This window comes from Leopardus geoffroyi (genome assembly GCF_018350155.1).
Source record: "Leopardus geoffroyi isolate Oge1 chromosome C2 unlocalized genomic scaffold, O.geoffroyi_Oge1_pat1.0 chrC2_random_Un_scaffold_44, whole genome shotgun sequence".
Classification (NCBI taxonomy): domain Eukaryota; kingdom Metazoa; phylum Chordata; class Mammalia; order Carnivora; family Felidae; genus Leopardus; species Leopardus geoffroyi.
Window position 1 is genome coordinate 269,726 of NW_025543554.1, and position 26,320 is coordinate 296,045.

Sequence of the window (26,320 nt, forward strand, 5' to 3'; positions counted from 1 at the left end):
ACATTTAAAATGCCACATTTGTGATCACATATTTCTCTTTAGTGTGGGCACTTCAGCAGCCTCTCTGGCATGCAAAGCTGTAATTGTTTGTTTCCATCAACCACTTCCTCCTGGGCCAGAGAGCACGTTGGATTCTCCTAAACTTCAAGGCAGCACTGGTTCCCTTGAAGGCAACCAATGACTCTCTTAGGCAGAAGAGAGAGTCAAGTGTCATCCTCTGTAGTCTTCACTCCTGGTAAGTTTTCTTCCATAGCCAAAGTGGCAAGGATTTTGTTCAGTGGACTAGATGCAATAAAAAGAAAAAAAAAAAAAGATAAAATTCTTTCTTATGAACAACTTAAACTTTGAGTGGATCCCAGTGCACCTATTTTTTGATAAAAATATCAAGTTCAGTGGTAATTATACAATTGTGGAAATTTAGATGATATCCCCAATAATCAGCCTTTCTAGCTCCTTCTGCATTATATGCTTATCTGAAAACTTTTTACAAACTAAAAAAAGAAAATGAAAGGAGTCAAATTATTATTAGAAACTTCTTTTTTCTTCATTAGAGTTACAATAATGGTGATGATTATCTTTTATTGAGTGTGACAGGTGCTATTGTTGATTTTTTACAAATATCTTAGATCGTCATATCAACTATTTAATTATTATTGACACTTTATATATTAGAAACCTAAAATTCAGATTTTAAGTGATCTGCTCAGGCTCATCAGTAGAGCAGGTACTAGAGTTCAAGTTTTCCTGATTCCAAAATGATTGCTACATTCTCCATCACGAACCAACTCCCCTTCCTTAGATTCTCATTGTCACCCCAACATATCCATATCCCGAAGTTCCACAGGGTTTTTATTCATCTCTAACTAGTTAATCTTTTTGCCTTGGGGTTTTAGTGAAGTGGCCATTCTCATTCATTGGCTGAGATACTTACGGGCAGTGCACGAAATTATTAATCTTTCTGGTTCAACAACTTAAGTCTACAGCCTATCACATCTCACATCAGCAAATAAACACCAGGGAGGGGGGAAAAAAAAGAAACACACTAAGCGGATAGATGAATGGGCCAATCCTGTGGCTGAGGAGAGTATTTCCTCTCTTTTCTTTGTTAGCCTAATAGGTGAGGATTGTGGTAAGAGATTTTAAAAGCACCTGAGAAAGCAGTGACAAGTAGTGACTGCTCTGAGTTCACATAAGTCTCAAGCAGCTTTGACTTTTCCCTAAAGAGTTAGTCAGGAGGGACCCTAACAAGTCTGGTTTAGATGGAGGAGAAGAGTAAGAAGGACCACCGGGCTCTGCTCAACCAAGGAGAGGAGAATGAACTGGTGAGTCTTCCCTTTTTTGGAGTACGGACTTCTCAAAGTATCTGAGGCTATGGGTAGGTGCAACTGTAGTGGTACTGGCTTTAGGAATTGCAGAGATTTAATTATTGTAAGGCTCCTTGAGATCCAAGGGCACAATTTGATAGTTGGGGAAGGGGCTGAGAAGACTGTCTTCTAGATGATGGAGTTCTTGCCAACCCCATATGCATCAGACAGAATGAACTTTCCTTCTTAGACATTTTGTGGAGTATTCAGTGTATATCCCACATCGTGCTCAGGAAGGGGTCTCCCCCTCATCATCTGGGTCTCCATCTACTTGGACAAACTCAAGCAAAACCTGAAAGTTTTTTGTGAATTCTTATGTTTTTGGTATATCTGTATTACTGAAGCTCGGTGTTCTTTGGGTTGAAGTTATGCTAAAAGTATAGAGAGGTTTTAAGCACTAAGTACTAAAAAAAGAGAACATTGTGGCCTGGGATTAAGTATATATATATATTTTAAAAAGTTTTCACTTCTCCAGTTCTCTTTCCCTACTGCCCCTTCTACCAAACATATAGCCATTTTGAAAAATAATCATTAAAAGCTTAGAAACTGCAGGGTCTGTTTGGGACTGACAAGTTGACATTTGTTATTTTAATTGATCCTTAGAATTCAATGATGAAGGACTTAATCCTATTTCATACAAAGAAATCTGAGATCAAGGAGGTTAAGTAACTTGTAAAAGGTCTTCTTCAGTCTACAAGGGACAGGCTGGAAATCGAGCCCCCTTCTTCCCCCTTCACACTCCATGCTATTCACACTGCAATAGTGTCTGCAGGTAGGCAATGAGAAAGGGAGAGAAGGAGAATGGGGGCCCAGACAGAGATGGAACACTGGAGATGGAAAGGGCCCATGAGATGTGGGTCACATAGCAGAAGGGTGTCAGTTTCCTGCTTGGTCTTCCAGTTCCCCATGAGATCTGTGGGAAATCCACACCCACTCTCTCTCCACACCCTTCTTTGTTAACCTAATAAAAATAAGTGATTTCATGTACACCTACACTGTTCAAGAAGGCAGTCCCTGGTCATACATGGTTCTTGAATACTAGCAAAATAGTGGGACCAAAGTGAAATGTGCTCTATGTGTAACATACACACCAGATTTTGAAGATAGTGAAAGAAAAAAGAGTAAAGTAGCTCATTAATAATTTTTATATCGGTTACACTTTGAAATGATAGTTTGGATATGTTGGGTTACATAACATATGTTATAAAAATTGATTACATCTGCTTTTTACTTCTTTAATGCGTCCACTAGGAAATTTCAATTACAAACATGGTTCACATCAGCGACTTCTATTATCATACCACACTGATCTGGACAATGGTATAATGCTTCAAATCTTGAAGGGATTCAAAGAACTAAAACCTGCTTACCTGTATTCACTACTAAACAGCTCTGTGCCAGTTTTGATGTTTTTTTTCCCAACATGTAGATGACTGTTCATGAAAATCTTTGGCTGCTCTTTATTTTTTCTCTAACTCTGTGATGTATTTATAAAGTCTGTAGCCTAGTATTTTAATTTTCTGAATCACGTGGGGGGCATAAGTCTCTCTCCTTAGCCAGGCATGTATTGAGGCACACAGTGTGCATGTCAGCCGTTGTTTCAGGGTTCTCTTAGGCCATTCGTGCTGCATTTGCTTTCTAAAGGTGGTCTTGATTCTGCCTCGGAGACACAAGAGATGCTTTGTTCACATGAGTTGCAAAGCCAATCTTTCCACTGGTGCTCTCCCCCTCTTTACTGACGCCTGCCAACTAAATGTCAACATTACAACTGGGAGCAGCTCCAGGGGAGGAAAGGGCTACTTGGTGTGGAAGATACAGTTTTGATAGGAGAGCTCTTCACTTCACATTAATTTGTTTTCTGGGAAACAGTGAAGGATTTCTGGACTCTAAGACCACAGATCTAGGCTTTAGTCAAGGACCTGCTGTTAACCACGAGTGTGGACACCTTTTGGGGCCTTGCTAGTTGCCTGAAAACAATATCACGTTAACCCCTCTGATTTGAAAGTTTTGCGAGTGCCATATATGGAATGTGGAAAGTGCTGTGAAAATATAAGGAGTTCACTTATATCCAAGGAGGCAGGACTCACTATGGGAAATTTGCAAATAGTAAGTGAAATTAGTATTGGAAATATCCTCCCTTTCACTGATTAAACTTGGGGAGTGATAATTGTTTGAGAGCTACCATTACAAAACCAAACAGTATGTGATGAATTAGTAAGAAAAATCAGGAACTTGGAATGTCTGAATTATTTTAATATATTTTTAAAGTTTATTTGTTTATTTTGAGAGAAAGAGAAAGCATGAGTGGGAGGAGGGACAGAGAGAGAGGAAGAGAGAGAATCCCAAGCAGGTTCCACACCAGTGTGGAGCTCAATGCAGGGCTCAAACCCATGAACCATGAGATCATGACCTGAGCAAAAGTTGGATGCTTGACCAACTGAGCCACCCAGGTGCCCCTGAATTATTTTAAACAACAGCATGTACTCCTCATCTTTAATTTAAAGACACACACACACACACACACACACACACACACACAAACCCTACTCAAAGGATTAAAATTGAAAATCAAAAATCACGCCCTATTGGCCTCTTTCCTGTCTTTTGTCAAAATTTATGTTAACAGCTGGGATGAAGGCAAGCTTATCTAATCTGTGACTGATGCCCCACTATGAGGGAAAGGTAACAATATAGGCGACAGAACCAAGATTCAAAAAGTTTTCTAGACTTGATTGTAAGAGAGAAATTGACAATGTGGTGTAACAGGCCTTGGTATTGAGTTTGTGTTTAAAGTTATTCTCGAACTACAAGGTGGGGATATCAATGACTTGGGCTTCGTAGCTATGCGTGAAAAAGTAATTAAAGTGCTTTATTTGGTCATGGCTGAATTTTTAGTTACCACTATGATATAGCTATAAAAAATTAGTACTTGGATGTCTCACTAGAAGCCCATTCAGCATAATAGAAGAAATAACAGTTCTATTATAATCTATAATATTTAGGAAACTTCCAGGGAGTTATATTTACTTCTAAGATTCAAACAAGAAGTATAGTGTATTTAGAGGGATATCTGGGGGCGCCTGGGTGGCGCAGTCGGTTAAGCGTCCGACTTCAGCCAGGTCACGATCTCGCGGTCCGTGAGTTCGAGCCCCGCGTCAGGCTCTGGGCTGATGGCTCAGAGCCTGGAGCCTGTTTCCGATTCTGTGTCTCCCTCTCTCTCTGACCCTCCCCTGTTCATGCTCTGTCTCTCTCTGTCCCAAAAATAAAATAAACGTTGAAAAAAAAAATTTAGAGGGATATCTGGATTTCACAAACAAGAATCATTTAAAATGGTGTAGCCACTCTGGAGAACAGTATGGAGGCTCCTCAAAAAATTTAAAATAGAGCTACCCTACAATGCAGCAATTGCACTACTAGGTATTTATCCAAGGGATACAAAAAGGCTGATTTTAAGGGGCACATGCACCCCAATGTTTATAGCATCACTAACAAAAATAGCTAAAATTATGGAAAGAGCACAAATATCCATCAACTGATGAATGGATAAAGAAGATGTAGTATACACACACACACACACGCGCGCGCGTGCACGCGCACACACACACACACAATGGAGTATCACTGAGTGATCAAAAAGAATGAAATCTTGCCATCTGCAATAATGTGGATGGAACTAGAATGTATTATGCTAAGCAAAATAAGTCAGTCAGAGAAAGATAAATACAGTATGATTCCACTCATATGTAGAATTTAAGAAACAAAACAGATGAGCACAGGGGAAGGGAAGGAAAAATAAGATAAAAACAGAGAGGGAGGAAAACCATAAGAGACTCTTAAATTCAGAGAATAAAATGAGAATTGCTGGAGGGGTGCTGGATGGGGGGATGGGCTAAATGGGTGATGGGCATTAGGAATGGCACTTTTGTTGGGATGAGTGCTGGGTGTATGTAAGTGATGGAATCACCAAATTCTACTCCTGAACCATTGTTACACTATATGTTAACTAACTTGGATTTAAATTAAAAAAAAAAAAAAAAAGAATCGTTTAAAAGATATTGGGAATAGTTACCCAAAGAATAATCAAGTCTTCCAATAGTTGAGAGGCTGATGTGGAGAACAGAGTATAAGTTGGCAGAATCCAGCCTGATTTATTTTCATTACAGGACAATTTCCTAACCATCTGTGGTGGCAGAATCTTAACATGATACCTCTCCATTGACTCTTCCCCTTGTATAATTCCCTTCAGTTGAGTGTGGTGGAACCCATAAATATGATGAGCTGTAACTCCTGTGACTATGTTATGTTGTGTGGCAAAATGGATTTTACAGATGTAATCAGCATAGACTCAGCTGAGTTAATCAAAAGAGAGATTGCCTAGGTGGGTCTGACCTGATCAGGTGAGCACAGAAAAGAGCTTGCGTTCTTTCTGGAATTATGGATATTCAGAGCATGATAGGGGCTTGATCCAAGGGAGCTTTTTCCATTGCATCTTTGAAGATGGAAAGCTCTGTGTGGTAAGAACTCTGTGTCTAAGAACTGAGAACTGAGAGCAACTTCTAGTTTACAACCAGCAAGAGAAGGGGGGGGTGGTCTCTCTCTCTTGGTGCTAGAAGAAACAACTAAATCCTGCCAATAACCGTGTGATCTGGAAAGAGGTCCTTGATCTCTGAAAGGAACACAGCCCAGAGGACACCTTGATCTTTTTGTGAGACACTGAGCAGAGGATCCACAGTCAGACCCCTAACCCACGGAAACTGCGAGATAATGGATTTGTGTTGTTTTAAACCACTAAGTTTGTTATGTGGCAATAAAAACTAATACACCACAGCTATCCAACAAGGGAAGGTATAGCCCTATAAATTAGTGAGCAGCCTAACTTTGGTAGCCTCTAGATGCTCATTGTGAAGGATGGTCTATAGCTATTTTTTTCAGGAAAGGAATTTGAACCATATCATTTCTGAGATACCCCTCTTGTATTACTGATGCCCTCATTTCAGGAATAAAATTTAACAGAACATGCCATGTTGTCCCATGTCCTGGTCTAAGGCAAATTCTGGCTCTTGAAATGGCCTCTGCTGATTAGCCCATGCATCTCATTACTTTTTGACCCACGCTTTCTGCTTTTTTACTGTTAGATGCATCAAACAAAAGTCCTTACTTGCACTTTTACTTCCAGGAAGTAGCACTTTTGTTAGAGTAGTTGTCTGGAGCTGAGAGTGATAATATGTTCATCTCTTCGGTATTGGGTTTTGATTCACACTGCTAAAGAGGAAAGGGCCTTTCTTATTCCAGAAAGAAGCGTACAGGAAAAACTTAAGAGGTTGACCTATTTCAATAATTATTTTGGGGGCGCCTGGGTGGCGCAGTCGGTTAAGCGTCCGACTTCAGCCAGGTCACGATCTCGCGGTCCGTGAGTTCGAGCCCCGCGTCAGGCTCTGGGCTGATGGCTCAGAGCCTGGAGCCTGTTTCCGATTCTGTGTCTCCCTCTCTCTCTGCCCCTCCCCCGTTCATGCTCTGTCTCTGTCCCAAAAATAAATAAACGTTGAAAAAAAAATAATTATTATTTTGAACATCTTTAAGACTCAATTTTTTGATCTACAAACAATAATTTATAAGTACTGTGAATAATAGTATCTATTTTCATAAATAATTACGCCTATTTCATGGAGTAGTTGTGAGGATTGAATGGTACCTAAGTGCTTGAGAAAGGTTAGCTCTGATTGCCAAATGCAGACAAAAGAGAAAGTGACCCAAGACATTGTCTCCCCCTGCTCAAGGGACACTCCATGCGTGAACACAGGACAAGATATATGAAGCTATAACTAAAATTTCTTGTTAATCAGTGATGACTAACACAAATTACTACATGCAGCCAAACCAAAGCAGTAATAGAGGGGTAAGGAACAATGACTATACTGACATGATCCATTAATTGGGGCACCCGGCTAGCTCGGTTGGTTAAGTGTCAACTCTTGATCTCGGCTTGGGTCATGACCTCACGATTCATGAGTTCAAGCCCCTCATCCAGCTCTGCATTGACCGCGCAGAGCCTACCTAGGATTCTCTCCCACTCTCTCTCTGCCACTAACCCACTCATGCTTTCTGTGTCTCTCTCTCAAAATTAACAAGTAGGCTTAAAAATTTTAACATGATCCATGAACCAGAGACATTTACCCTAACATTAAAGAAAAGAACCTGGGAACACGGCAGAGTTGGAGACAAGAGAGCAGAGGAGAACCTTCACTCACCTATCACACAAAGGAACACAATTGGGTCTCCAGATAAAGATGACAAAGGGTAGATTGTGAATAATGAATGGAAACATGGTGCTGTGATTGCTGTTTGAGAAAAAAGAGGACAAACACGATGAATTCTTGGCCCATAAAAGGACTCAGAGGTATCATCTCCTTGGCCATGGTTCAAGGGAAAGCTTGAGGCCTGCCCAGAAAAAGCTAACTTACTTTAAGGCTATTGGAGCACCTCTGCATGGAAGGGCTTAACACTTCACAGCATAAAACTGGCATTGCCATTCCCAGAGGTAATTAGCGTACTGAGAATTATTTATGTTATGTCTTGGTTGAGTAAATACTGACTTGGTGCTGTGAGAATGTGGGTTTGAGTAAGTGAATGTTTGCAAACTGTAACCCAGAGACCCATTCTAAAAGAGTTGAGTCACATACTACGGTGCCTGTGCATGGTAAGTACGCAAGAAATATGTAGGTAAGTAGGGGCGCCTGAGTGGCTTAGTTGGTTAAGCTTCTGACTCTTCAGCTCCAGTCACCATCTCACGGTTCATTAGACGGAGCCCTGCATCGGGCTCTGTGCTGACAAGGCGGAACCTACTTGAGATTCTGCCTCCCTCTCTCTGCCCCTCCTGCACTTCTTTCTATCTTCTCTCTCAAAATAAATAAAAAATAAACTTTAAACATTGCTGAAAAGAAATATTTAGATAAACACATGAAAGGTGAGCGTAAGAATAAGAGCGTTTACAAAAATGCAAAAGGACCTGTTCACAACACCAGTCATGCACAAATGCTAGTGCTCTAGATGCAATGAAAATTCAGGAAGAAAAATAAGCAGAGAGCTGGGGGACGGTTGCGCCCAACTAAGAGGAGCTCTCCAAAAGAGGACTCGGGGGAAGAGACAATGTTTAGATGAAGCTGCACCCTGTAACTCTCCTTTCCTGCGGAATTTGGCCAATCTTAGTTCCATCTCTGATGGTAATTATAAGACCTACTTATTTAAAAAAGAAAGGAAAATGATTTTAAAAGTGCCTTTTATGCACTAGAACTCCATATTGTATGTTCTCATTTAATCCCCATGAGCTAGCCACTCAGATATACATATATACAGATATACAGATGTACATAAAAATATACATTTTATACTGGGAAAATGAGGCTCAGTTAAGTAACATATGCAAAGTCACATTACCTTGGGGGGGGAGGATCCCCTATTACACGGTTTTCCTCCTATATGAGTGAAGATGATTGTACTGTGTGTGTGTGTATGCTCATATATATATATATATATACACATATATACATATATAATACATATGTACATATAATTTCTAATGCATGATTCATATATATATTATATATTAGTTACTAAGCTAGTTAGTTTTTCAATCAATTTGGCGTTTATCTTAAAGCTCTTTTCCCAGTTTCATGTATCACGAAGGTGAGCAGTTTTCTTTTTGGCCTGTGTTTGACTTCAATTTTGACAATTCGTGCTCTGTGGGAAAAGCAAAAATTCCACTTTAAGCCATTGGATCAATCACTTTTAGAAATAGAACAACGGTTTTCTCAAATAGCATTTAGTTCTGAATATTGCCTGTGGTCAAATCATTTCACAATGACTCCAATGGGACTAGCCGTTTTTAATCTACTGACATTTTGTTGACCTGTATATTACTCAAGCTAATATTAACCGTTAATGTATACTACATACTTGAAATGTTTCAAGAGCCCTGCTAAATGCTTTGCATGCATTAACTCATTGGTTTCTTGGAACAAACCCGGAAGATACTGTTATTTTCCTTTATGGAAGGGGAAAGTGAGTCATCAGAAGAAATAAAGTGGGTTGCTCAATGACTTATATGGGGTTAAGTGGTAGAGGGATGATTTGAACTGAGTTTTCTCATGCAGCCACAGTTTCACACGAGGAATCTAAAAATTTAGTGACCTTAAATCATTTACCCAGATCATATTAACTAGTAAGTGATGGAGCAAGGAGCAGAAGCGAGAGCTTCTAGAAGGCAATGGGGTGGGGTATAAAGAACAGAGGCTCTGCTGATAGACCTGGATAGGGCTCCAAATTGTGCCCTTTAGCAGCAACCTCTGTTGAAAGGCACGTGCATATTTCATTGTTACTCCGAATCCAGGCTGCTTCCTTTTGTATTTTGGGCCAAGGAAAAGACCATTAGAAATGTGGTACCTCTCCTGGTATTGGGAGCATGGAATTCTAGTAGGAAACAAAAAAGTGAGGGAACATTACTGGCAACAGAGAATAGAAATCAAGTCTATATGAAGATGGCGCAACCTTTGTGCTATTCAACTCACTAGTAGGTGGTAGATCTGGGTTCCTCACCCTGTGGAACACAGCCACTTCCCATTACCAACCTTGTTTCAGTATCTCACAACTCAAAACCAGAAACTCTCTCCACCTTTGGCTAACCTATTATCACATCACCTGCTAACATTGATTGAAAGCTTCCTTTGTGCTCAACACCTTCCACCTCTATTACTCTTCACAACTATGCTTCCAGGTGTGTGCTATTATCCCCTACGTACAGAGATGGAAACTGAGACTTAGAGAAGGTAAGTCCTGAGGTCACATAGGTTATAGGCGGCAAAAGCCACTTTACTGCAAGGAACTACATGTAGTGCGTTTGAGGTTCCAATCCTTCCTCTCTCTGTTCCCAATGTCTTTACATTTACGAGGCCTCTAGATTCTACTTACCTTCCTCTTAACAGCACACATATTCCTTCCTCTACCCTGCACTTCTTAGTGGATTTTACCCACGGGTGTTCAGTACTTTGGAGACATCTGAGTGACTCTTAACTGCATCAGAAGAATAAGCATTGAGAACACTGAAATTATACTTGAGATTAATTGGTCAAAATGGAGACATACACTAGGATAAACTCAAATTACACAAACATTGGCAAGCTGACTGAGAGGATTTGATTAAAAAGAATGGCAGATGAAAGAATGATTCAACCGAAACTTCAAGTCCCACGTCTAGCTTATAACCTTTGGGAAAACAGACATGATAGGAAATTTACCGAGGTTTATGAGGCCAATTTATGAAGGAAGCAAAAATATTGTTTCTATTCATCTTTGCTCAAGGAGCTACATATTTCTGAAAGTTACTGTGACTTTTTGCTGTTGTTTTCTCTTTCTCGATATAACTCCATTAAAGTAACTTCCACCAACTTGGAACAGAGTGTCTAATAAACACCCTCCCTTTATTACTTTTTGTTGACAAATATAAATTCAGTGGTGTCAACAAAGTGCACTGATCTTAAACAGACAGTTCAATGACTTCTATTATCAGTTATTTTTGCTCATTTCCTATAAATAGAATTGTGTCTTGATTTACCATCCTTTATTTACTCGTATGTGAAATTCACATTTATTGTTGTTCGCATTAAAAGTTACATTAAAAAATTATTTTGTAGTGTTACATTATGTGAAAACACAATATTTATCTTTCTCTTGTTGATGTGCCTTTAGATTATTTCCAATTTGGGACCTTTATGAATAAAACTGATACAAATATTCTTGTGCAAATCTTTTGGTGAACATATACAATTCTCTGTGTAAAAATCTAAGAATGGAGTTACTAGCTCATAGAGTGATCCTATCTTTAGCAACACAGTTTTTCAAAACGTTCGTACCAATTTACACTACCCAAAACAATGTATATGAGTACCATTGCTTCACATTTTTATCTACACTTGGTATAATCAGTTTTTTTCCATTTTAGCTATACTGTGGCTATGTCATTGTGTCATTTTAACATTGTTGTGTCATTTTATCATTGTGTCATTTTAGAGTAAGTCTTCAAATCTGGTTAAGTCTTCCAACTTTGTTCTTTTTTTGGGATTGCCTTGGCTATTCTGGCTGTGATATGTTATTGTAGTTTTATTTTGCATTTTCTTAATGACATGATATTGAGCAACTTGTGGAATATTATCCTGGAAATCCTCTTTTGTAAAATGATTGTTCAAGTCTTTTGCTCATTTTTTATTGTGTATACATTTCATTTTTTATTGACGTAGTCATTTGTGATATTTCCAAATATGATTCTTTTTTTATACATAGGTACAGATAGCTAGTATCTTCTTCAGAGACTTTTGGATAAACAGAAGCTTTTAGTTTCATTAATGTAAGATATCTTTTTTTATCTTTTTTTATTTCCTGTTTAAGAACTATTTTCCTACTTAAAGTTCATGAAATATTTTTTCTGTGTTTTCTTTCAGATGATCTATTGTTTTAGTTATCACATTTAAGTACATGTGCCACCATTAATTTGTGTATGGTGTAAAATGGGGGGAAAACTCATTTTTCTAGCACTGTTCATTTTGCTCTAGCAACTACCTATTGAGCCAACCATCCTTTCTCCTACTGAATTGTAATGGTTCCTTTTTTTGTAAATGAAACGATGAAATATCTTTGAGTCTCTTTCTGGACTCTATTTTGTTTTTCATTTTTTTTCCTTTTTGGCTTGTAATTAGTAGGAATTTGTAGTAAGTCTTCACTTCTGGTAGTGTAGGTCTTCCACAATTGTTCTTTTTGAAAATTGTCTTGATTGCTTTAGGTCCTTTGTACTTCCATACCGATTTTAGAATCAGCTCCTCAATTACCACACACACACACACACACACACACACAAAATGTCTGATGTGAGTATAAATGGGATTGCTCCTGGCTAACCCTCAAACTTAATATATCTCTCCTTTTATTTAGATCTGTGCTTTCAGCAATATTGTGCAGTTTTCAGTCTAGAGGTTTGTCTAACTTGATTAGGACTATTATAAGTATATTGATTTTTTTGGCTTTGATATTACAAATGGCATTTAACTTCATTTTCAAATTGCTTGTTACAAACACAGTTGTTTTTCTATATTGACCCAGTATCCAGCAACCTTGACAAATTCACTTATTAACTCGTATAATTTGTACATTATTTTGGATTTCTTAATAATTATATTATCTACTCACACAGAGAGCTGTACTTTTTTTTTTTCTTAGTTGACATGTAACATTGTGTAACATGTTAAGGTGTACAAGTTGATTGTGTAACATGTTAAGGTGTACAAGTTGATTGGTACACTTAAATACTGTGAAATGATCACCATCAAAGTATCAGTTAACACTTTCATCACTTCACATAATTACTATTTATTTTTTTGTGATGAGAACATTTAAGATCTACTTTTTTAGAAACTATCAAGTATATAATATAGTACTGTTACTTATGTTTCAATTATAAATGTTGTTACTTTTTCTTGTCTTATTGCACCGTTAAACTACCAGAAGTAGTAGTTATAACTTCATAGGGGGATATTCAATATTTCATTATTAAGCATGATATTAGCTGAAGGATGTTTCTGTCTATTCCTAGTTTGCTGAGAGGCTTCTTTCTTTGTTTCCTTGTTTGTTTGTTTCCTTCTTTCTCTCTCATGCATTAGTGTTGAACTTTATGAAAGTATTTCTCTATACCAATTGCCATGACATTATAAATTTCTTCCTGAATGTTAACATACCAAAATTCATTGATTTTCAAATTCCTGCGATCTTAGAACAAACTCCATTTGGTAACAACATATTACCTTTTAATATATATCACTGATTTAGCTGGATAAGATATTTTGTGATTACTTCATCTATGCTTCTTACAGATCTTAGCCTGTAATTTTCCTTTCTTTTAACAAACGTTATCGGGTTTTGGTATATGAGTATGCTAACTTCATGAAACAAGTTGTGAACGTTTCCACCTCCTCTACTTATGAAGGAGTTTGTGCAAAATTGATATCACTTCTACCTTAAATATTTGAAAGCATTCACAAGCCATTTGGACTTGAAGATATCTTTGTAGAAAGCTTTTAGTTTTCTTTAAGAGCCATAAAAATATTCTGATTTATTTCTGAATTTATCAATTTTAGTTAACTTTTAAGTACAAATTCAACATCATTGAATTTTTCCATTGTAGGTCTGATTTCTATTTTATTCATTTCTGCTTTTTTTCCTGTTTTTCTTTATTATTTCCTTCCTTATACTTTTTAAGATTTAGTTTGCAGTTCCTTTCTACAGCTTCTTGATTGGGAGCTTATTTCATTGATTTCAAACATTTATTTTCTTTTCTTACATACACATCTAAAATTATATATTTCCCTCTAATCATTGTCTTAAGTACATCCCACAAGTTTTTATTTGTCAATTTCCATTTTTATTCAGTTCAAAATACTTCTTAATGGCTATTGTAATTTTTCACCTGACTCTATTAGAAATACGCTATTTGAGGGGTGCCTGGGTGGCACAGTCAGTGAAGCGTCTGACTTCAGCGAGGTCACGATCTCGCGGTCCGTGAGTTCGAGCCCCGCGTCAGGCTCTGGGCTGATGGCTCAGAGCTTGGAGCCTGTTTCCGATTCTGTGTCTCCCTCTCTCTCTGCCCCTCCCCCGTTCATGCTCTGTCTCTCTCTGTCCCCAAAAAAATAAACATTGAAAAAAAAATTTTTTTTAAAAGAAATACGCTATTTGAAAAAAATTTCAAATCATTTGGGAATTTTTAAGTTACCATTCTGTTGTTAATTTCTAGTTTAATTATAATGTCATCACATTTTATGCTCCAGAACGTGGTCTATTTAGGTAAAGAGTTCATGTGTACCTGAGAAAAATTTGAAGTATGCAGTTTGGGGTTAAAATTTTCTTCATTTGTTAATTAGGTGAATAGGGTTGTTCATACTTCCTGTATTCTTATGGTGGTGAGTTTTTTGTTTTTGTTTTTGTTTTGTTTTGTTCTTTTGGTGTACTGGTCTTATCAGTTAGTGAGAAAGGGGTGTTAACATCTCCCATGATGACAGTGGCTTTGAGTGCTATTTTGCTTTACAAAGTTTGAAACCTAGCTTATAAGTGCCCCCAAAGTTAAAATTGTTATTCCTTCTTGATGAATTGATTATTTTGTTTTAGATTATGAAGTGTCCTCCTTTCTCTCATATTTATTATTTATTTATAATTATTTATTAAATATTTATATTATTTATTTTTAAAGTCTATTTTCTCTGAAATTAACATAAGTATACTAGTTCTTTTTTGTTAGTCTTTGCATTGTATATTTCCCTTTCTTTCTTATTTTAACTATTTGCTTCTTTGTATTTAAAGGTGTCTCTTGTAAACAACATATAGTGGGTTTTTTACTATCTCTGACAATCTTTGTTTTCAATCACGGTATTAATGTCATTTATCTTGAATGTAATTGCTGATATTGTTGGCTTAAATTTACTGTTTTCTATCTATTCTATCTATTCTTTATCTTTTTTTTCTTCACTTAATGCTATAATGGCTCACATTTCTGTATTGACTTCATAAATTTTGTTTTTAATGGTGCCACTATAGCCCACTGTTTTGATGTTCCACATCTTATGGAGCCATTAGCTATTAATTGGTTCTTCCAATAACTTTTCTTATTACAGATAATACTGCACTGAGCATTGTTATACACATCACTTTCTACTTTGTGTATTATTTCCTTAGGGTATATTTCCAAGTGTGGAATTACTGATTCCAGAAATAGAAACATCTTTATAAAATCTTGATATAATTTGTCACCTTGCTTTCTCTAAAGAATTATTCCAATTTATAAGGTTTTAGCAGTATGTAGTTGTAGTGATTTTTTTGCCATCTTGCTGGCATTGTCAGTTCTTTTTTTAATTAAAAATGTAAAGAAAAGAACTGAAGGGGTATCAGAATTATGATTACCAATGCCATTGTAGTATGTAAGTGAATCAAAAAAGGGAAAGGCATTTGTGATGGGCTTTTTCAACCTATGAGCTGGCCTAAAATTCCAAACCATTCTGCTTCTATTTTGAATACTTTGGCAATAAGCCCACATGAATAACTTAGTGAAATAATGCATATTTATGACATAATATGTGAACTGGCATATACATTTTATTTGAGTTTAATAAAACTATCATTCACAAATAAAACTAGAACAGGTTTATGGAATCAAAAAGAAGATAGGAAGAGAGAAAGGAGACCCAACTGGAAATACGCTTAGAGGCAGAGTGAACACATTGTAGAGTTACATTTAAACCTTATCTTGAATAATCTCAAAATAGAGTGGCTGCAGTGCTAAACTTAATGAACATTTTTTCCCAGGTGGATGATAATAACTGAGAAGCACTGGAAAGGAACTCTTAAAATTGTAATTACTTTGCAGAGCACTTGAGACATTATCTCATTTGAGCACTAGTACCCTGTAAGGCCCACATTTCTGGGTTTTTTTTTAGGAATAAATTGGGATTCCCTAGAGGTGATATTGTTGCATCCACACAACTCCTGAAACAGAATGCTACGGGCACCAGTGGCTGTCACAACAGTTTATTACAATGAGAGGCAAGGCCAACTGATCACGACCAACACTCTTGATAAGAGTGCGGCCTCGAACAGCCGGGGTACAGAGCTTTTAAAGCCGATCACATCGTTTTATCATTACCTGGGAACAGAACAGAGAAACAGTTGCCAGATGAGTTAGAAACAGTTGCCAAATGAGGTGATTATTTTAGACTTTCTGCCACTAAGTTGCAACCCGTGGATCTCCTTGACCTTGCCTCTGATGCTTTCTTTGAGTTTTTGTTCTCCTTCATCGGTAAAGCCTGATTTACAAGAGTATGAAACGTGATTTACAAGAGTAAAGTAAGGCTGTTTTCTCTTGACCTTCGGTGTCAGAACAAAGCTGTTATTTTTAAAGCTACATGTTAGCCCTACACTACAATTTAGCCCTTATATTTCCCCCCTTTCTTGCCAGTGAATCAATCCTTTGCCAGTGAATCAATCCCTAAGGTGACATCGTGGGACCTAATCATCATAATTTTTATTTCACCAACTCGCCTCTTGACACACTGTACTAACCAATTGATTATGCATGGGCCAATGGTTAACCCAAGAAGTAACAATAGCAGTGGCCCAGCTATGGCGGTGAGCAGTGACGTGAGCCAGGGGTACCAAGAGAATAAACTCCAATACCAATTATTTCTGGCCTCCCTGGCACATTCCCTGGTCCTAGGATTATCCCTGACCAAATGGAGAGTGTCTCAGATTACTCCGGAATTGGCATAAAAACAGCACGTTTCTCCGAGGGCCACACAGAAACCCCCTTCCTTCATGAAGAGTAAATCAAGTCCTCTTCTGTTTTGTAATACAACCTTGGCTAAAGAGTCTACTTGGTGTTCCAGCCGAGAAATTGAAATTTCCAAGTAGCCTAGGTCTCGGTCTGCTTGCTCGCTTATAGTTTTGAAATTTTGGTCCCCCACAATGAGTCCAGCAGTTCCAATAGCTGTGGATCCTGCAATTCCCAGTCCCACTAGGAGTGGAATGAGGACTGGTGCTGCCCTTTTCACCCTGGAATGTCCTTCGAACAGAAGTAAATGTTCTTGTCTCCCTGCTTCTTCGCTATATAGGTATATTTGTGGGAGAATATGAACTAGGATACAAATCTCTCTCGGTGCCAACCCCAATGTATGTGGCTGCAATGCAGGAGGTAATTCCTGATGAGCAAGCAAACCAGGCTCCAGTAAGGGCTTGGTATGCTATATTTTTGGGGGCTATCAGTATCTGATCTTGGAATATACACTTCTGCACAAGAGTTTTTGTAAAGGGAGGTATGCCAATTATATTCTTGGGACACTATGCACCAACCCTGCCCTTGGAGGTCTCCTAGGGTTAAAATTGGTCGTGAATCCCAAGGGCATAATGTCCTGCTTGGATTTAGCAATTTTATGACATGCTTTTCTATGTCTTGTCCAATGCTGGCATTTGTAGCCACTCTCACATAATATGGGGGTTTAGGGTTTAAACACAGCTAACAATATTGTACAATCTCGGTGTGAGATGAATGTAGCCAAGCATACATAGAATCTACTACATCTAGCCAATGCGTCTCATGGGAGAACGGGTTCTGGATATGACCTGTTGTTGGTAATTCTGACTTTGTGGGGGCACCTGATCGTAGTGGTAGGTTGGGAAGGGACAGTTGGAAAGAGCGGGGGGTGTAAAATCATGTCCTTGTTTGGCCCTACCAGATTGGGTGAAGTTTTTCTTTTAACCCTTTGTAAAGGAAATGCCCTTGTCAACTCCTGGAGCATACATTCTGAGAACCCCCCCAAGTGTGTCTAGTGTCCCAGGAAGAGGAAAAATTACTGGAACTAGAAACCTTTTTTTTAAACATATTTTTGTTGGGTTACATTTTCCTTGAGTCTTACGTTTGGGATCTGGAATTCTAAGGCGGGTGATTAAGCAGTCATGGCCCTGTCCTGCCAGCCAGGGAGCCAGCGTTTCACAACCCCGTTTTGCACAATGGTATTGGCCTTTTCCTTCACATTCAACCTTTCTATTTGCAGGGCAACTGTATAACCCTGGTAGGTTAGCCAATTTTTGTTCTTGATCCCTGTGTCCACATCCATAGGTAACCACATAGGGGTTTTCAGGGACTGGAGGAGTGGAGCCCATTGGCTGTTTATAATTAGTAATTAAAGCCTCCCAGGAGTCCTCCACCAAGTCACAGAAATCAAACAAAAAACAAGGCATAGTGGAAGAGGTATTAGATGCTATCACCTTCACCGTGACAGTGTCCCTGAGTTCCCATTGGTATGGCCAAAAAGATAGGGGATGCAATTCCGTACAGTCCCGCACACTTATCATTATACAAACCCAGACAATTATTATTATGCCCGCATCAGTCTTAGCTTTAAAAGATCCTCTGGGTGCCTTTGGACCTTCCATTGCTGTTCGTTGTCTGGTTTCATATCAGTCTGGGGTGTTCCCGCCTTTACGCAGTTTTTCTTAAACTGAGAGTGATGAATCCAGGTTCGGACACCATCTACCTTCACGGCCGTGGGCATAGTCAGGATCATGGTGTGCGGTCCTTTCCAGTGCAGCTCCAGGATTTTAGGCTTGTGCCTCTTGACCCAGACTAAGTCTCCTGGTTGAAAGGGGTGAGGAAGAACAGGAGGATGAGCAAAGGCTTCTTTCAAGGCCCTGGTTATTTCCTTTTGTACATGTTGCAGGGCCATTAGTGAAGCCAGCAAATGGTCCCGTTCCAATTGTTCCATTACATCGTCTCTTAGCCTCGGCAGGATAGGTGGAGGTCTGCCAAATAAAATTTCATAAGGGGAAAATCCCTTGACAAATGGAGTACAACGTGCTCGCAAAAGGGCAAAAGGCAGGACATCAACCCAATTTTCGCCTGTCTCAGGGGACAATTTGGTTAAGGTCTCTTTTAGGGTCCGATTCATCCTTTCTACTTGAGCTGGGCTCTGAGGTCTATACGTACAATGTAATTTTCCAATTTACTCCCAATGCCCGGGCTAGACCCTGGGACACCTGCGCCGTGAAGGCTGGGCCATTGTCTGATCCTATGCTCAGAGGCAGCCCGAATCTAGGAATTATTTCATTTAATACTTTCTTAACTGGGAACGCCTCGACCCACCCGGAGAAGGTGTCTACAAAAACAAGCAGGTATTTATATCCATATTTCCCTGGTTTAATTTCAGTAAAATCTACTTCCCAAAACCAGCCTGGTTCAGTTCCTCTATCTCTTTTAGCTTCTGAAACCTTCTTACTTGCACCCTGATTTACTTGGGCGCAACTTACACACCTTTCAACCATCTCTTCAATCTCTTTTCCCAGCCCTTGCGCCCTGAAATTTTTCTGCACTAATTCCGCCATCTTGGTTTTCCCAGATGATTCCCTTAGTGGAGTTGACACATCATGCGCGACCCGAGTGCCATGGGTAAGAGTATCTTACCTTCAGGATGCTGAAACCACTTTCGTCCTGGTATCATACTTCCCCCTTTTCTTGAAACCCACTCCAAATCTTTAGGAGTGTAACTGGGCTCCAGTGGAAGCAAAGGCTCTGTCAAGATCGGTGTCTCCAAGGCACTTTTACTTTTAGTTAGGGCAGCTTCTCGGGCTGCTGCATCAGCCAGAAGGTTTCCGACTGCTTCTAGGGAGTCGCCTTTTTGATGTCCCGGGCAGTGAATGATTGTCAACTTCGCAGGTTCCCAGATGGCTGCTAGAAGATCTAAAATTTCAGCTTTATTTTTGATGTGCTTGCCTTCCGCCATGAGGAGACCGCGCTCTTGATAAATGGATCCGTGTACACGCGTGGTTGCAAAAACATAGCGGCTGTCCATATAAATATTAACTGACTTGTTTCTTCTGAGTTTTAAGGCTTTTGTTAGCGCGATGAGCTCTGTGCCCTGGGCTGAAGTTTCCAGGGGAAGGGTCTGTTGCCATAAAACCTCGCGGTCTGTTGTCACTGCAGCGCTGGCATGCCTTTGCACTTGAAACACAAAACTACTGCCGTCTGAAAACATGCTATCAGGGTCTTGTAAGGGAACATCCGTAATATCAGAGTAGAGGGATGAGATCGTCGCCAAGGTTTCTGGGCAAGAGTGCAGAGGCGGACCTTGTCCTTTGGGCAGCAAAGTGGCTGGGTTTAAGGCTGTGGGGGCACAAAAACGTATTTGGGGCTGGTCGAGTAGCAATGCCTTATATTGGGTAATCTGAGCATTTGACAGCCATCGCTCTGGGGGAGCCCGCAGTAAAGACTCCACTTCATGGGGTCCCATGACAGACAATGCTTGCCCCAAGGTTAGTTTGCGTCTTTAGGAGTGTGGTGGCGGCAATTTGTCAAATGCATGGAGGCCACCCGGAAGCAACTGGGTCCAGCCGTTTGGATAAATAGGCCACTGGTCGGGGCCAAGGTCCCAGGCGCTGAGTCAGAACTCCCTTGGCTACCCCCCTTTTTTGGCTACAAACAAATGGAATGGCTTGGTGGGATCTGGCAGGGCCAAGGCTGGTGGGGTCATGAGAGCATCTCATAAGTCTTGGACGCCTTTAGTTTGAGTCTCCCCCCATGTGAAGGACTCTGGAGACCCCTTGAGAGTGGCATATGAAGGGGCTGCCAGTTCAGCAAAGCCAGGTATCCATAGTCTGCAGTAGCCTGCTGCCCCCAGGAACTCGCGAACTTTTTTGCGAGTTTTAGGCTGAGGAATATCGAATATAGCCTGAATTCTTTGTTCACCGAGATAGCGCTTGCCTTTTTTAAGGTTGTGACCTAAATAGGTCACTGCAATATGACAGATCTGTGCTTTTCTGCCTGGCACCTGGTACCCCAGTTTTTGCAGAAGACTCAAGAGTTCTTTGGTGGCTCTCAGGCATTTTAAATGAGAAGGGGCCGCCAACAAGATATCATCAACATATTGCAGTAGAATTACCTGGGGGTTGGAGATTCGAAATGGCTCTAAATCCTGGTGCAGGGCCTCATTAAAAAGAGTAGAATTTTTAGATCCCTGGGGGTGTCGCGTCCAAGTGAGCTGTCTGGCTTTTCCCTCTTCAGGATCAGTCCATTCAAATGCAAATAGTGGCTGGCTTTGCGGGGCCAGCGGGATGGCAAAGAAGGCATCTTTTAAGTCCAGAACTGTATAATACACCTGAGAAGGGGAAAGCAAACTAAGGAGACTATAAGTGTTGGGTACAGTGGAATGAATGTCCATTACCCTGGTGTTTACTGCTGTTAGGTCCTGAACTGGTTGGAAATCGGATGAATAAGGCTTCCAGACAGGGAGAAGCAGAGTGTTCCATGGCGACTTGCATGGGATCAAAATGCCAGAGTCGCACAAACGCTTGATGTGAATGACGATTCCCCGCCTAGCCTCCCGGGACATGGGATAATGTTTTAGTCTTACCAAAAGCGCGGATGCCTTAAGTTCCACTATTATCAGAGCTTGATGAATTGCCAGCCCAGGTGGATTGGTCTCGGCCCATACCTGGGGGAATTCCGCCTGGAGGCTTTTAAGGAGGGGATCGACTGCATGGACATTTTTATCAGGCACTGGAGTGAGCAGGCCCTCTTCCCCAAGTGGCACAGTCACCATTACTGTTGTTGGGCCATCCTGGCCAACTTTAATATGCATACCCCCTTCAGTGAATTTCAAACTGCAGTAGGTCTCTACCTAGCAATCCAGGGTAGGGGCATTCAGGTATGATTAGGAAAGAATGTGTAACGGTTTTATGGCCTAAATCTACTTGTCATTCAGTGGTCCATTTACAAGTCTGGGACCCAGTTGCTCCTTGCACCAGGGTTGCTCCTTGCCTGGTGGGGCCAGGATCTTGTTTTAGAACTGAAAAGGTTGCCCCAGTGTCCACCAAGAAAGTCTTAGGTTGGCCCCCTATATTAACAGTAACCAACGGCTCAGAAGTGGGCTACCAAGCCGCGGCCCTGTCAGTCGGAATCGACTCCCATTACAGATACCTGGAGTGGCCGAGTTTTGCGTGGGGCTAAGTTGGGACAATCCTTTTTCCAGTGTCCCTCTTGTTTGCAATATGCACATTGGTTTTTCCCTAGTGGCGCTTTAACCCTTTGTCTTTTTTCTTTTGCCCAGACCAGAATTCTTTGGACGTTCTGGGTCTTCTTCCCCGCGGGCATCCAGGACAGCCGCTACCACCCTAGTCAATTTTTTTGTCTTTCTTCCTGAGAATCCCTATTGTTAAAAACTTTTTGGGCTATTTCAACTAACTCAGATAAATTTTTTCCTTCAAACCCATCTAATTTTTGTAACTTTTTCCGAATGTCTGGGGCCTTTGTAAGACAAAGGCCAGGTTTAATGCCCTTCTATTTTCAGGTGCCTCAGGGTTAATAGGGGTAAATGTGCGGTACGTCTCCATGAGCCTTTCTAAGAAGGCTGAGGGGCTTTCCTCGGTCCCCTGAACTACTTCTGTTACCTTAGACATGTTTGTGGGCCAGCGGGCGGCCGCTGGGAGACCTCCCAGTAGAGTCTGGCGAAATAGGGTCAATGATCGCCTACCGTGAGGAGTGTTTCAGTCCCAATTTTCAGGATGTGAGGAGGGAAAAACGTCCTCAAGTACAGCGGGATCCTCGGTGGGTTGCCCGTTTGGCCCCATCACTAATTTCTGGGCCTCACGACGGATCTTATCTCTTTCCTCAGTGGTGAAGAGAACCTGCAAGAGCTGCTGGCAGTCATCCCAGGTTGGCTGATGGGTCACAAATATAGTTTCAAGAAGAGAAATTAATGTTTGGGGTTTCTCTGAGAATGAGGGGTTTTGAAGTTTCCAATTATAAAGGTCGCTAGTGGAGAAGAGTACATAAGTCATAAAGGGTCGGACATCACCCTGCAGGGGTGGCCCTGGAAGAAGGGGCAGGGCAGTGGGACGGGGATGGAATTCCGGGAGTCCCTGACCAGGTGTGAGACGGGCTCAGGGGAGTGTCCCGACTCGGGCTTGCCTCCTGATCTGAAGCATCTTGACTTGTATTCTTTGAGCGAGAACTATAGGGCGGCGGGTCGTTTCTTCTTCCTCTGGTGCAGGTGATAGAGGGGGCAGCCACCTAGTCCCATCAAGATTCTTATTCTGAGCTCCAAATGGGCAGCCTTTGAGTGATAAAGCCTGTACTTTAGGGAGGCAAGGGGGAAGGGGAAGGAGAAGTTTTAACCAATCTGGAGGGTTTTCAATGAGGGTCCTCCATGCCTCAATGTATGGAATGTGGTCTTCCTGCCTAGAAAAGACAATATCATGAACCGTATGTACCAAAGTAAGGTCAAAGGTCCACTGTGGAGGCGATTCGAACTGAAAGCTGGTCCATTCCACCTCACAGAGAGTTCGAAGGACTGGCTTCTTAACATGGAAGCCGAAAACTGAGGCAGCTCTCCTATAGTCCTAGAAATGAGTTAGTATGAGACTCAGAGGGGTGGGGGTACTCTGATTTTGACCCATGACAAAGATAGGCAAAACTGACAGGGACGCACAGTCAACAGGAAGAGGACAAGACATGAAGACAACACAGTTTGAGATCTCAAGGCCAGTAGGCCGTGGCAGTCACCTGAAAAATAGGATCTTTCTTGACAAAAACCAAATCAAATGGGGTCCATTGGTGTCCTGGTAGCATCCCTGACTCTGGGTCTATAGGCGCATCCAACAGACCCTCCTGAGTCATTCAAATGGTGCGCCCCAAGAATCCCTTACCTCTCCCAATCCCGAGCTTCCTCCCAGGGGTTGGTGGAGCAATCCGAGGAAAGAACCCTGTTTCAGACCTTTAACTTTCCCAGCCAATGCACCAAATATTGCATCCACACGACTCCTGAAACAGAATGCTAGGGGCACCAGTGACAGTCACAACAAAGTCTATTACAATGAGAGGCAAGGCTGACCGATCGGGACCAACACTCGATAAGAATGTGGCCTCGAACAACGGGGGTACAGAGTTTTTAAAACCAATCACATCGTTTTATCATTACCTGGGGACAGAACAGAGAAACAGTTTGCAGATGAGTTAGAAACAGTTGCCAGATGAGTTAGAAACAGTTGCCAAATGAGGTGATTATTTTAGACTTTCTGCCACTAAGTTGCAACCAGTGGATCTCCTTGACCTTGCCTCTGATGCTTTCTTTGAGCTTTTGTTTTCCTTCACTGATAAAGCCTGATTTACAAGAGTATGAAATGTGATTTACAAGAGTAAAGCAAGGCTGTTATCCCTTCACCTTCAGTGTCAGAACAAAGCTGTTATTTTTCAAGCTTCCTGTTAGCCCTACACTACAATTTAACCCTTACAATATGATTTACCTAAGGTCACATAGCTAATACCCAGTAGAGCAGTGACTCAAACATTTTTGCTACCTGTTACCTTTCCATCATGTTTAAGGATTACTTTCAACAACTGTTATTAAAATCTTCATTTACCAGAGTTCTTTACTAGAAAAAATTAATGAAAATGATAACTGAAGATGAAAACTATTCCAAATATTAAGCCAAGAGATTTATTATAACATGATCTAAACTGGCATAAAATTCCAGAAGATTTCGTCACTAAAAATGCTATAGAAATTCAGTAAAAACTCATTTCGTAACATTACATCTCTGTGATGTGGACATGGAAGTCAGAGTCTTAGAAACACACACACACACAAAACAGCAGAAGGTAAAATAACAGTATAGTAATAATGTCATTCATAATCAACATTCTTCTGGGTCTCCCAAGTACACTAAAAATCAAGTTTTTGAAATTTAAAAACCAATGCTGTGACACTTCTTTGTGGAAGAGAGAAATTAGAAATTTGTTTGAAATAAAGGTATATATTGTTTTCGACTGTTTCCTTCTAAAACCGAGTCTCAAAGTCTTTACTCATTTCATGATAATATCAACTCCCTTACTACTAAAAGTAGAAATATTTCAGCATGTTACCATCAGGGTAAATTCCTATAAGCTGTCTTTTGAAAATCTTTCATGTTCACAGATAATCTCTTAATTTGTATCATCCCACCATTTGTTTCATCTTCCACCAGTAAATTTACATTAATATATTTTTAAACTTTATACCTAAAAAAAGTGAATCTGGTCCAAATCATGGGGTGACTCCTAAAACTAGAACCAAATAAATCTGCTCATTCTTTGGTCTGTCCGTCTGTTTTAGCTCCATATGCCAAGTTAGCCAAATGGGTCTTTTTTTTTTTAATTGTATCAGCTGACAGCTGTGAACAATCGGTCTGTTTCAACCAGCCGAAACCAGATCTGTCTCCCAACACCCCTGCATCTAAAGCTTGTGTTTCTTAGAACAAAATGATGTGTTTATGTAAAAAAAGAAAAATAGAGTCATGTTTTCTTTACTCTCCAGGAGGTGTTTGGTTACCGGACCCAGAATCTACGCAGAGCTCTGTGCCTTATAACAACCATGCTGACATGTGGGGTTCTTCTGCTGGTGTTCTACTGGAAGCCCCAGTGGAGAGTGTGGGCTAATTGCAACCCATGCTCTTTGCAAGAAGCAGACACTATTTTGCTAAGAACAACGGTACGTGCCCTTCAGCATTTCATTGGTGGTGCCACCAATGGCTGGCTGGTGTTCCAGAGATCTTTGCTTGAGTTTTCTTGTCCCCAAGTAGATGGCAATAGTATCCTGGAACTTACTTGCCCTCTCTTACTTTGACTCAGGAAGGAAGGACATTTCCTCCATGTCACTCTGGGGAAATGACTACTACGTCAGGCTAATTTTCAGTTTCCTTAGCCATTACATTAGTAGTGGCTGTTGGTATTACAACTCTTAAAGACATAACACAGGAAGGATGTATTTTTAGATATTTTTCAATTTTTTTAGAAAACAAATTTTGAGGGGAGGTAGAGATTTTAAACCCTTAAATGTCATGTTAAGATAGCCAGAAGCTGTTTTCTTCATAAAAAAAAAAAACCTTTCCTGTGAAGTGTGTCTTTTTATTCTCTAGCACAGTGGTTCTCAAATTAGTTGGAGGGCTCCTTAACACAGACTGCTGACCTCACCCCAGAATTTTTGATTTAGTAGGCTTATGGTAGGGCTGAGAATTTGCATTTTTAGCAAGTTTCAAGCTAATGCTGATCCTCTGTAGCCCAAACTTCGAGAATCTCTGGTCTAGGTAGGTATTTGGTTGATTGAGTGACTTATTGAATAAATAATATTTGAGAATTTCATGGGCTGGATTGATTTCTCTAGGATGAATTCCAAAGATATACGAGGAAGAAGGTTATATGCCTCTACTTAGCTACACCGAAGTTTCCTATAAGCAAGAACCCAGAAGAACCCCTGGTGGCTGACCGCCACTCTGTCATTAACAATGCGGTATTGAAGCCAGAATTAAAAGTAAGCAATTTTGAGCGCAATGTTATGGCATGTCTTTGCTAA

The 26,320-nt window shown here is 40.3% G+C and overlaps 1 protein-coding gene across 1 annotated transcript; it reads left to right on the forward strand.

Annotated features, from left to right (window-relative positions):
- The first annotated feature begins 405 nt into the window (after positions 1-405).
- On the forward strand, positions 406-26,320 carry LOC123595650 (probable cation-transporting ATPase 13A5). The gene is made up of 3 exons (XM_045473336.1): positions 406-1,322; positions 25,286-25,459; positions 26,132-26,320. The coding sequence occupies exons 1-3, from the start codon at positions 1,260-1,262 to the stop codon at positions 26,318-26,320; spliced, it is 426 nt and encodes a 141-aa protein (XP_045329292.1). The 5' UTR covers positions 406-1,259.